Genomic DNA, 12,662 nt, shown 5'->3' on the forward strand with positions numbered 1-12,662 from the left:
ACTTCACTGCTTATGCGTCTACTTATACTACTAGTACGACCAATTACCCCGAACATAGGGGAAACTAATCGCCTTAGTAGTAGTGCATTACAATCTATAAACTAGCAACGAAGCTTTCAACACCTGAGGAGTGTTTCCTACCAGTAATACGATATTTTTTGGTCTTTATAGGAAGGAGTCTGCAACTGGTTCGACTGGACGTACCTAGTATAACGGATCCCAGGTGGGACAAAGTGGCCCTGAGGTGCGAATACGACTTGGGTGGCGAGGATTTGTACTCGGTGAAATGGTACAAGGACGGAGCGGAGTTCTTTAGGTTTATGCCCGGTTCGAAACCTGCCGGACGCGATTTCCCCGTCGATGGCGTCTACGTGGACGTGAACAAAAGCGACAGCAAACAGGTGACGCTTCTGGGACAGGTGAACAGTCGCAGAGGTTGGTTTAATTTCATTTTAGAATCTCTGTCTTAAAAATTTCCAAAGAAACGTTTCTCGAATAATTTCCCGATGCTGAACGATTTCAAATTAAAATCGAGACGGTAATTTAGTGGCGTAGGGAAGAAGCGTGCCGCGATCTAGGACAAAAGTTAACCGACTCGCTGAATTTCGTTTAAATAATTAACGAACTTTCCTGGTCGTCGACGAGACTCGCCTCTATTAAATTTCTATTCCCGGCCATTTTTCACTGTTCCACCGGGATCGCTTTTTCTTCCACGAACATCAACCTTCTAATCTGCGAAACGACGCGAGCGCACCCTCGCGATTGCACCCCGAGTAGTTCGCGAGAGTTCATTAATTCATTACGGACGAGGAGGCAGCCTCGCGATAAGCTTCCGGCCAAGCGTGCCTTGTTCTTTCGCTCGAAACTCTGTGAAACTCGGGGAAAATCTATGGAGAGCGCCTCGATGTCAATGGAATTGGAAAACGGAGCGGAAAAAAAGCAGAGGGAAAAACGTACAAAGGATAATAGAACCGTGTCTATTTCGATTCGGTGAAAAGAATCGGGGCTCTCTTCATGGTCCGCCGTTCGTGGATTTAAAGCTCCGATGTCAGAATCGAATAGCATGACGATTCGAAGGGTTTGACTATCAATCGTAGTAAAACGTATAACCCTGTTTTGGCTGTGACAGGTAAGGTGAGTCTCGCGGGATCTTATGGCTGCGAGGTATCCTCAGAGGGGCCGAGTTTCCTGACGATCTACGGCGAGGCGAACATGAGCGTCGCCATCCCTCCGAAGGAGCCACCCACCCTTCATGGTCTTCGACCGTCTTACGAGGCCGGGGAGACCCTGTACACCGAGTGCACCTCGGCGCCGAGTTACCCTCCGGCGCTCCTTGCTTTCATCCTCAACGGGAAAGAGGTAAGCGGACTGTTTTATGAGAATGGACGTCTATTAGCGCCTGGAGAGACATTCCCGTGTACTCGTTTCTTGTTTAATATTCTCGATCCGTTTGCTTAATTGCTCGGAGGATTTTTAACGGCGACGGCGAAGAATTTTTTTTCTATTTTTTTTTTACAAATATATTTATATGCACGAAGTGTAATTAATAACGTGATTCGTTGAAATAAAGGGGAGAAAGGAAGGGTCGAATGTCCATGAATTGCAGATCCGTGGTAAGCGGACGCGAAATTCGCGAAAACCACTTAGAATGATGCTCGTTTAGTGTTTTCGCGACCGTACCCTTTATTCGAGTCGTCTAAAAACTTCTCCCGAGATAGAAGTTAAAAGTTGAGGATGCTTTCAGAATCGCTTACCGCATTCAGTTCATGCTTTCGTTTCCAAGGTGACGAACACGCCCCGTTGCTTTATTAAATTTACGCCGAGCGACTGAAGAACTTAACGTTGCAACTGTTAAGATTCCTTTAAATTGCAATGCAGTTACATTTTGTATTTAGACGAGCTTTACCAGACCTGATTGTTCGAGTCATTTGCCCGACTTGTCTGGTATAATTGAAATACTTGGAAATTTTTCTCTTCCAACAGAAATTACAATAGATTTAATTAATTTTTCAATTAACCCATTTCAATCCATCATCCATATTCGACAGAGAAGCAAAAATAAAAATCAAGAAAATCCATCTTTCGACAACATTGGTGATCGATAACTGTAACTGCTTATCCTGTCCAAACTCCAATCGCCAAATAAATCAATAATAACTAAAATTACCAGTACAGCTAAATTGTAGCTGTCGGTCTATCAAAATATAATCCATTACCTTGTTCCCCTGTCGAAACTTCGTTCTCAACAAAGGGACCCTTACTCTTAACAATAGCCAAACTAACCTCTCCTCGAACCTTACGTCAAACTTACAATCGAAACAAGGATCACGTTTACCCTGACCGCTGTGTCGACCGTTCTTCGACAGGTGAACAAAGCGTTGACCAAAGAACTGCCAAGCGGATCGGCCACGGAGGACAGCATCGTGTCGTCGACGCGTCTGCGTCTGACGTTACGCTTAGAACGACATCATTTCCCCGGCGGAACTTTAACTTTGACCTGTCAGTCCACCCTGCCAGGAGTCGTTGGCGCCAGAGTGTTAGAGAGGATGGAGACCGCGACTTTGGCCGCCAACAATCAGCGACTCGCTCAAGAACCACCGAGATCTACTTCAAGCTTCAACCAACCCCTCTTGTCGAGCATCGTTTGCTGCGTTCTAACGATGATCCGCGGTAATTTAGCACCTCTGCATGTTTAATATTTACCAAACGTAAGGACACGCTCCAAGTCGTCATCGAAACTCGCTCAAAAGTCGAACGAAAGATTTCGCTCAAGTTTCTCAATTATTTTCACCCCGGGATACGATCGTTGGCGTAACTAGGAAGGTTTCTAACGGGAAGCGTTTCGATTTCAAAATTAGACGATTAGAAACAGCTATGGGTAAACTAATTAGGGACCTCGGTCCACCCTGGAGGAAAATTCTAGTTACGTCAATGGGCACGATATGCTTCGTAGAAAGAAAACGAAGGTAACCACTTCGTGTTGAAATGTTTGCAATTTAAACGTTAAGCTCCAAGCGAATTTTCGTTCTTCGGTGTCGCGAAATTTCGTTAAGAAACATTCTCGAAAAGCGACTACTCGGTGCCGGCAACGCGTTAATTGCTCGCGAAAATTTCGTACCGGGGATTAATTGTTGCGCACACGTATGTAATATTCATAAACACTCACACCAGGGGGACACACGTATGTATGTATATGTACACACGCGAACAGAACGGCGACTGGGATTGTCAACGAGCGAGTGAACAAAGAAGAAACACTATAGCAATATATAATTTCATTGAAAATCGTGTTGTTAACGCGACGTTGTACATAGTGTATGATTGTGAGGTAGATTAACGAGACGGTGTCGTGTGTAATTAAGGGTGGAAGGAGAGCGACAAACACGGTGAAAGTAAACGGGGGAAATTCGTTAGAAACCGATGGGAGTTTACAATCACGGCCGACGTACGGCCGATTGTTTTACGCGATATGCACGTTATTCACGAAAATTCTGTCGAGCCTGAGAGACACGATGGGTACACCAAACGAACGTGAACTAACGTGAACTCGAATCGAAACGGATTCCGGCTTTACGTGGTTCGCGAATCAACGTACTAATTGTATTTTCCTCTCGGCGGGAATCCTTTTTTTTTTTTGGTGGCGTACAAGAATTTATATACATATATAAATAAATATATATATATACATATACGTATATGTATACACGAGGAATATCGTCGTATTTACGTTTTACTGTAATTTTACATGATCCATATCTGATCGTTATGACACATTTCAAACAATAAAGAGAAACGTCAGGCATACTACTGTGTTCTTCTTTCATACCTTTTACATTTTCTATTTCAGGATTTTTATTTAATTTTTGAACTGAGTTTCATATATTAAAATTTAAAAATGAAAATAATATGAAATAGAAAATTAAATTAAAATTGTGGCTCTCTCCATGGTCCGCCGTTCAAGAGTAATTACAAGTAGTACGACCGTCTGACTTTATACAGAGCTATTCTACTTGTCTGACTACTCACAGAACATTCAAGATTTCTGATTCAGTGTACATAAAAAAAAAAAAAATAAAAATTTGAAAGATGTTAAACTTTAAAATATTGGAGCAAGGTATGCCGGAGAGAAAAATGCCCTTTGATTTTTACGATATTCCAAAGGTGTTACAAGATTGTTTAAAAGACCCAAGTTGGATTACTTCGATAAACTTTCGTTATAAAACCCTTCTGTCTACCACGTGCCATAAACACCGCGTTCAGAACCCTTATATAACGTTAATCCACTTAACATTTTATGTAACCGGCAGATACACCTCCATTCGGTTTATAGACCTATTATCTGGACTTCGTATTACGACTGAGGAACATGAAATACAGTCCTTGATAAATTCCACGAGTTCCTCGCGTACCATAACCATAACATCGTGCTACATTACCGGGCAAAAATTTTCTTCTTTGAGCAATGAAACTTGAATAACTGGAAAATGAAAGAATTTCAAATGACTGACCCCTGGAACTATATTTAGAAACTTTTTAACTCATCTTTGAAAAAGAGCTCAATAAAAAAAATATGTAAATGTAGGCTACTAAAAATATTAATTTAATTTCAGTAAAGTTAATTGAAAAATAAGCAAAGATTTCATACGTTAATAATAGTAGTAATTCCAAGTTCTCTCTCCTTTTGAAACTCCAATTATACTAATTCCTCAACACCTGTTCCCAATTTCCTTCGTGCACCGTACAGCAATGAAAGTTAATTCACGTGATGTATCGTTACATCACAGCAAGCCAAACGGTCGAGATAAATGTTGAAGGTAAAGAGAGGGGGAGAGAGAAAGGGAGAGGTTTCGAAATGGGATAAAAGCGATTAGAGATGGCAAAAGGAGAGCGATTTAGCGGGTAGGTAAACAGTGAAACGGGAAATCTAAATCCAGACTTCGAAAAGGATTTCCCGAGGAAGCTTTCGCTTCCGTATAAGCCGTCTCAAAGCTGGCAGCCAGTTCGATTCGACCTATCGGTCGAAACTCCGCTCTCTTCCTTCGTTCACGATTCGATTTCCAGATTAATTAAGGATCGCTGGTCTGAAAGGAGGCCCTCGAGATCCTTTCAAGCGAGTACCGGAGGTCGGCTCGAGTGTCCATTCGGGAAAGGCGTAACAAGGCGCCGATTCGAATTCGTTTCACGAAACACCGACCTCGATAATGACAATTTTCGTCGGTCCCGGTAAGTCGATACCGTTCGACGTGAAACACCGTTAATGAGAAACGGCCATCCTTCATCCGTGATACAAATTCGTGTCTCCGCCACTTAAGCACCGGACAAAAGCTTTCGAAGATTTTCTAATTAGAACCTCAATGTAAACGTTCGTTCGCGATTAAATCAGAGACAGAGGGAACTGGAATTCTAAAAATTCTCATTTTTACATCATTTTTGAAACACTCTGTATCGCTTTTTCCCCAATGGCTACGATAAAACGGAGTAAACGAAGATTCAAACACGGCATGCTGTTGGTTTCAAGATGCTACGAGGCACAGGTAAACTATCCCTATTATCTTGGCATTGTTTTATCGTCGTGACGCTTGTGCAAAAGCTCCCATATACACGTGATACTACAAATACCATGTGTTTGTATTCGCCTGTAAGTACGAGTAGCGTTTCTCTGACCAGCGATGCAGGTAATTGTGCTCTTGTTTTCGCAAGTGTGCGATAGTGTTTGCATACGTCTGTGAACGTGGACAGGTTTTTGCGTGGCATACGTGAAACTTCCCTTAGGACGAGGTACCGGAAACTGATACGAAATCGATAGGGGTAGCCTTTTGCCGAGATGACCGTGTTACCTGGCTTGGTCGGATCCATTAACCAACCAGCGCAAACATCACGAAAGAATTCCTCGTATTTTTTTAAAAATTCATTTTTCGCTGCTCAGTATTTTCGAAATTCTCAGTTACGGTCGCTGTTCGTAAACATCGGGGGAGCATCAATTTGCAGCCGCATTATCTCGCACAGACTCTTTTTAGAGAAGACGGTGAAAAAGAAACGAACGGAGACGTACGTGACCTCCAGCCGATAAATTTGGGAAAAAACAAGCAGCCAGAGGAAGCGAATCAAGGGTGATATTTGAAATGCAAATGGGTTTACTTAGTCGAAGACAGATAAATCCTCGGAAAATAAATTTCAGCCTCGGAAAGATTAGAAGCGGGACGAGCAAAAACATATATAAACGGTGTGCACCGACTGCAAGGGATTACTTGTTTGGATAGGGAAAACGGTGAAATCTCGTGGAGCGTCAAACGTTTCAACGTTCCATCTTTGACAATTCGACATAAATCATGAATTTTTTAAATCGGACTTTTTCTACCTTCTTTCAATCGTTTTATCATTTTATATAAAAGCCGGTGTATCCTCGAATACGAATCCAGAAACTAGCTCTTCTCGTCGAAATAGAATGAAACGGAGTGTCGAGGAAAAATATCGTTCGTTAAGAAATTACACGGGGACGTGGTCGATGAGAACGACCAGCACGAACGGATAATTACCGTACACGGAACATTGATCTAACCCGGTATGATTTTCCGGGATTTCCTGCAAACAAGCGTGTCGAGTATTCTTTTGTGATCGCAACAGAAAAGAAGCAAGAACTCGATGCAGGGTCGAGCAAGCAACGCACTCGTGCATGATGCACACGTAATACGCACTTACTTGGAAACCGAGCGAAACTAGATTTCCATTGGTCACGAAACAGAAGAAGCAATCGTTTGGAATTAACGCTTCTGTTTATATTTAACTTCCGTTCGCGGATTGCTCGGCTCTGTGAAAATTAGTAGGAAAAATATATCATATTCCATTGAAAATTTTGTCAATCGAAAATCTTCATGGAAAATTGAAATATTCTGGGAGAAAGTTGAAGAAGGAAAGGTTGATCATCGATACGGATGACGTTCGAAAGGATTCGAGTAAACGAATGAAATTACTTTCAGAGGAGGGTGCAATTTGCCCGACGACTAATTTCAACTTCCAACGGAAACGTTTTGCCCTGAGGGCCGGCTGATTTATTGGCTCCGGGCTTCTACTTCTCCCTTGGAAGTGCATAAAAGACCGGCTGTAACGTAGCCTGGTTGAAGATCTCGGTGCTCGAACAGGGAAGCACGCGAGATAACGGAGACACCTTGATTCCCATTAACTTGAGTGTACGGTGGCACGGACGAAACTAAATAAATGGCAGATAACGCGGCGTTGGCGGTATAATTTATTAAGGTCCCCTGGAAAAATTACAGCTGGCTAGAAGGAACGAATGAGACACGGAAAAATATTGCACCCGTTGCTAGGTGAAAGAAAATTGAAGGAAGGATTGTAAAAAGGTGTCTCGTGTAGGGAACACAGCAAGTATGAATAATGTTCAGTGAAGAACTTCTTGAGATAGGTTTTGTAAATGGTATAAAGAAATTTTTTAAAAAATTGTTCGTAAAGAAACCAGAAACGGAAACTAAAATTAAATAGTGGCTCTCTCCATGGTCCGCCATCCGAGGATTAAATTAAATAAAAGGCTTATAACAGGGCTTCTCTGGAAATTGGGGTTGGGGGTTGTAACCCCCCTTGGAAGTCATTTGCATTACCAATTTCATAAAAATATTATTTCATTTTTTGGAAGTTTAATTCTCCAATAAGTATTTGAAAATTTTTCTAATATTAATGAAGTTTCTTAATAGTAATGCTAATCAATGGCTAAGTGAAAATAGAAAAAATTCTTTGAAAAATGATCTAAATATTAGAAACCTTTCTATAGTAATGTAGAATGCTTTCGTTAATAAGGTAAAAGAGAAGTAGCTTCCTTGGAGACTTGGCGAAGGAGGAAACCACCAAAGATCTTCTCTAACTTGTAACACTCTGTATCGATGGTTCAAGTAGCCTTCGAAATGGCGGTTGTCCCAGTGATACATTTGAGGATGTCGATTCAGGAAGTCGGTTTCCAAGTCCCTGGTGTCGGTATACCAGGTGAATGGGATCAGCGGTTAGCACAGTCGAAGGAACTGTAACTTGATCTTCAACTTCCTTATTTTCTTCATCGACGAACCGTTGAGAACACAGACCAACAGGGAGAGTATAAACTCTACTCAAAGCAGAGTAAGTTTCTACCAACTGTTCACACAGTACAATAGTATTTCTCTTACAAGGAACATCAAACACACTCCAATTTTGTTGCAATTTTAGTACGACACAATGTTAACAGAAACAAAAAAAAATCATTTAACACATATTTTAAAATGTAATACATTTATTGCAAAGTTAAGATTGAAAATTGAAATGTTTTTCATTCTTTTTTTTGAAACATTGTTTACGTGTATATATTTTTGTAAAAATTGTTCAACATCCTATGAGAAAAATTGGTAAAAATATATGTTATTTTTGAAACAAATTACTGTTTGGAAATTTGGTTACACAACTGAGTTTCAAACACACAAGTGACGCGTTTAAATTACTGGTTCGCTACCCCAAATTGGAAAGCTGTTTCACTCCCTTCGATAGAAAAAATACATGTCAAGTATTTTTTTGAAAGCTATCTGATATTCAAGTTGCAACAAAACTGGCATGTGTCAATTAATATCTCTCGTTAGTTTTATCTTCCCTAAGAGTTTCAATACCCAAAATTCATATTTTTAACAGAAACGAAAAAAGTTCATAGTGGTTTTATAAATAATAGTGAAATGGGATTATAACAGATTTCACAATTCTATGATCGAACGAACCGATTGAATTTTTGGAATGATTCTTGGAAAAAAGAGAATGTGGATGTAAAATAAACGTGATATTCCACGTCGATCAAACAATGATCATTTATCAGGGAATTAGGCAAAAATAGGACGATCGAAAGATCAAACAATGGGAAATACCAATCACGGTATTTTACAAAGAGGATTTTCAATAAATACCAGTAGCAAATTACTCGTTAATTGTTCCAATTGATCTGGCACAAAAATACCAAACGAAAATCAAAATCACGTGAAATCCATTTCCTCTGAAGATAACAATTAACTAAAACATGCCGTGAAAAATGATCAAAGAATAGATTTCATTAAATACATCCTCGTGCATAGCACTTCGCGCCACTTCAAAGAACCGGCGTTAATCTGATTGAAAACTTAAAAGCTAAAATTCCTGGAAAAAGCCTATCACGTTTCAGCGTTAATTTCAAAGAAAATTAGAATTCTTCTAAAAAGGAATAAAATCATGCGACCACAAAATCAATAAAAGAAGAAAAAAAAAATAATTAAAAGCCGCATTATAAAATCCACTAACATATTCCTTACTCTTTGATTAAAAAATTAATTTTCAAATTTGAAGCTCTTAATTTACTATCTTAAATAATAATATTTTTCTATTATTTCCATTTAATGATTCGAATACTAACATGCGGTGTCGACCACCGATGGTCCCGAGGTGTTCAAAGTGTTAATTACAAACCACCGTGTTTAGACATCAACCCTGTGTTTCCACATTTTCCGGTGAAACACAAGGCTGTCCTTCCGTCTGATTAAATTACTTTTTACAGCGGTTCGATTCACGCCCGCAATCCCCAGGGACACGTTTCCAACATAAATCGAGGATCGACGGTAATTACCGTCCTGTATCGGCGTCTGCATTTAATCAGCGGTAAGACCAATTCTCCCTCAAATCAGCCAGTTCAAACCTTTAGGACATTTTGTGTTCGAATTGCTATTTCCTTTTATTCCGGAGTTTTATCAGGCCATTTTGTCATCGAATATCAAAGAGGGACACTGATCAGAATATCGAAGAGGAACGTATCGTACAGCAAATGAGTTCCATATTGAATTTATATTTTGATCAATGGATATTCATATTCAACGATACCCCATTATTTATCATACATATATATTCTGTCTCTAATCATTTAAATTCTTGGAGCTTCTTCTGACGAGGATGAACGATGATTAAAATTTTGGTGAATTATTATTATTTCTAAATATGCAAATAGAAATATTAATAATTAATCAAAAAATTTAGAGAAACTGTTGCTCCATGAATAACAAATAATTAGAGAAAACTCTCCAACCCTTCGTTTCTATTCTTAATTACAAATCTTGAGTGACATTAATAAAGACACGAGACACTCTCCACTAATAACAGGATATGAGAAATAAAATAAAAGTACGTTTAAACGACGGCAAGCGTGCTGCAATTAGAGCAATATATGTTCATAAAATATTCTTGATTGCCTTTTTAAAGACCGCTGCATGGCCGGGCTTCGCTGCTGACCCTCATCAAGCATTTATTTGTAAATGCGCCTCGTAAAGGCGGACGTGCACCCACGTTTGCAGTCACGATTCGTTCTGGACAATGTGCATGCAGTATCGAGCAAAGTTCATTTGGACGGTATTAATATTAAAAGTGATTTAGGAAAGAAACTAATTTAATTTTGTGGCTCCTCTTCATGGTCCGCCGTCCGAGTTCAAAACGTTCTATTATAAAATATGAATTTCCAAAACTAAATACTCTTATTTTCAATAATTTATCGTTATTTCTACCACGGTATTGAACGTGTTAACAAGAATGAAAACAAGTCAATCGTGAAGAATAGAAAAAGGAATCAGAAGAAAACTCCAAAAAGATTAAAGCAATGGCAATGCCGAGATATACGTTTCTCGATGCGCTCGACAGGATTGGATGATGGATCGCTGTACCTAGAAGAAGAAAAAAGAGGGCATGAAATAAAAGAAAGAACGAGCATCGTGGCAACTTTCTCGACGCTTTCCACCTTAATTCCTCTTCTATTCGACTTCTTTACCAACGAAGCTTATGAACCCATCGTACGTGGGCCGAATGCTTACGATCACAGTGGCCTTATCTCGGCGAAGAAATTAAACAACGACCGCTTCTGAAAGCCGTAAGATTATTCGCGCAATCATCGCACGGTTACCAGAGCTAACCGGATGAAACAGATGTATCGGGGAGAAGGGCAAGAAAAAGGGATTGTCGACGTCGTAATGAAGAAAGATATCATTGTTCAGCGATGAAACACGCAAGATGAAATCGTAAAAATGTTTTCTTATCCGGCAAAATTAAACCTTTCCTTTCTTTTATGATCCTAGTATATCAATAAATGATTCGATTTCATGAACGGTTGATTAAATAAAAACACCTTCCGCGAACGGTTAATCGCCTACCATAAACTACCCCTATATAATCCCTACAAATGAGTATTTCCTCACTTAAAAAAGAAAAAGAAAGAGAAGGATAAAAGGAGTTTCATCGAACAAATTTCTCATCGACTTCTCTTTCATTCTCGCACAATCTTTAGCCGGTAGCGTTAAAATTTCATAAACAACAGGAATACTAGGTAACTCGTATTTTTAATATCCTGACAAGCGGCTCGTTTTTACAGGAAGCGGAGACGAGAGGAAGAGGAACGGTTCCAGCATCTTACGTGGTGTATACAAATTTCATAAAGTCCTGGGGATAGAAAGGGGTGGAGAGGGAAGAAGGACGTCCAGCACGTGTTGTTCGTGCCAAGCTTACCGTTACAGGTTATCATCGATCTCCTCCTAGCTGTAGGGATTTTTCCTTGCTACTACAAATTACTCGCGACGGAAGCCTGATGCCGTTGGACTCCTTCCACTACGCCTGATTGATAGCGGATCGTGATGGAACGAATAACAAAGATAACGATATTTACAGGGAGCCTCGCTTTCAACTTGCGACCAGTGACACCGATTTCTATACGATAACCCCTTCGATTTTATATGCTTTCACTTAAAAACTCACCAATTATTATGACGTAGACGGTGCTCTATCATCATGGATCCTCCACTGCACTGTCTATCGTTCGCGCACTGGTAATTAGTGGAGAGAGAATATATTTTCACTTCGAACGGACACCATTTTCACACGTATTACCTCGACGAACGCTCAAACACGACTGAATGTACGACCACGTCTTGGCGTATCTGCCTTTGTTTACCTAGTTCGAGTGTTTATGCAAAGGGATTATCTTTTCTCGAGCGTAGATTGATTCCTGTGGTTTCGCCGGTAGCCTAGCGTACGCGGATAAACTTTGTGTTTTTGTACACGCAGTGACTTTAATAAACACAGATGTCTATTCTTCGTCATAAAATTATTTAAGTAGTATTATATGAGTCATTTGCAAGTCAAAGTGATTGATTCCAATTTTTGAATGCGTTAATATTTTAGTATCACAGCACTTAATTAATTATTAATTTTTGTATATTGCATTAATTTCTTTACTTCTTATTTTTTCTTGTGTTAATTGATTTGATAAATCAGTGACTCATATTATAAAATTATTTTGGATATAATACAATAAATTTCGTTCGATTACATTTGAATTTATAAAGATGCTTCTTATAAGAAAAGAATTTATGTTGTATGTTGGTTTTGTAAATGGTTATTATTGCGGTGCAGTCGACGTCCATTATTAAACGATAATATAATATTGATGCACGAAGAAAAGAAATAAGAAGCCATTTCGATGGCGTACATCGTACAGTAAATGTCTTTATTGAACAGTCACCGTTTCCTACATAGAAAATTTATGTCGGTGCCGATAAAAGAATCGATTTGGTCGATCGTGGCTGGCTTTTGAACAAGAACTCCCATTTTCTGTGCTATTTTTCCCGTCCCTGTGCATT

General features: G+C 39.6%; 1 protein-coding gene across 1 annotated transcript in view; it reads left to right on the forward strand.

The window, feature by feature from the left end:
- LOC117604786 (uncharacterized) overlaps positions 1–3,636 on the forward strand; it is a 49,455-nt gene extending 45,819 nt beyond the window's left edge. The window contains exons 2-4 of the mRNA XM_034325249.2: positions 172–435; positions 1,130–1,359; positions 2,367–3,636. Coding sequence (XP_034181140.1) covers positions 172–435; positions 1,130–1,359; positions 2,367–2,696 — 824 coding nt within the window. The 3' untranslated portion in view covers positions 2,697–3,636. The remainder of the gene's footprint in view (positions 1–171; positions 436–1,129; positions 1,360–2,366) is intronic.
- The last annotated feature ends 9,026 nt before the right edge of the window (positions 3,637–12,662 follow it).

This window comes from Osmia lignaria, chromosome 5, assembly GCF_051020975.1.
Source record: "Osmia lignaria lignaria isolate PbOS001 chromosome 5, iyOsmLign1, whole genome shotgun sequence".
Taxonomy (NCBI): Eukaryota; Metazoa; Arthropoda; class Insecta; order Hymenoptera; family Megachilidae; genus Osmia; species Osmia lignaria.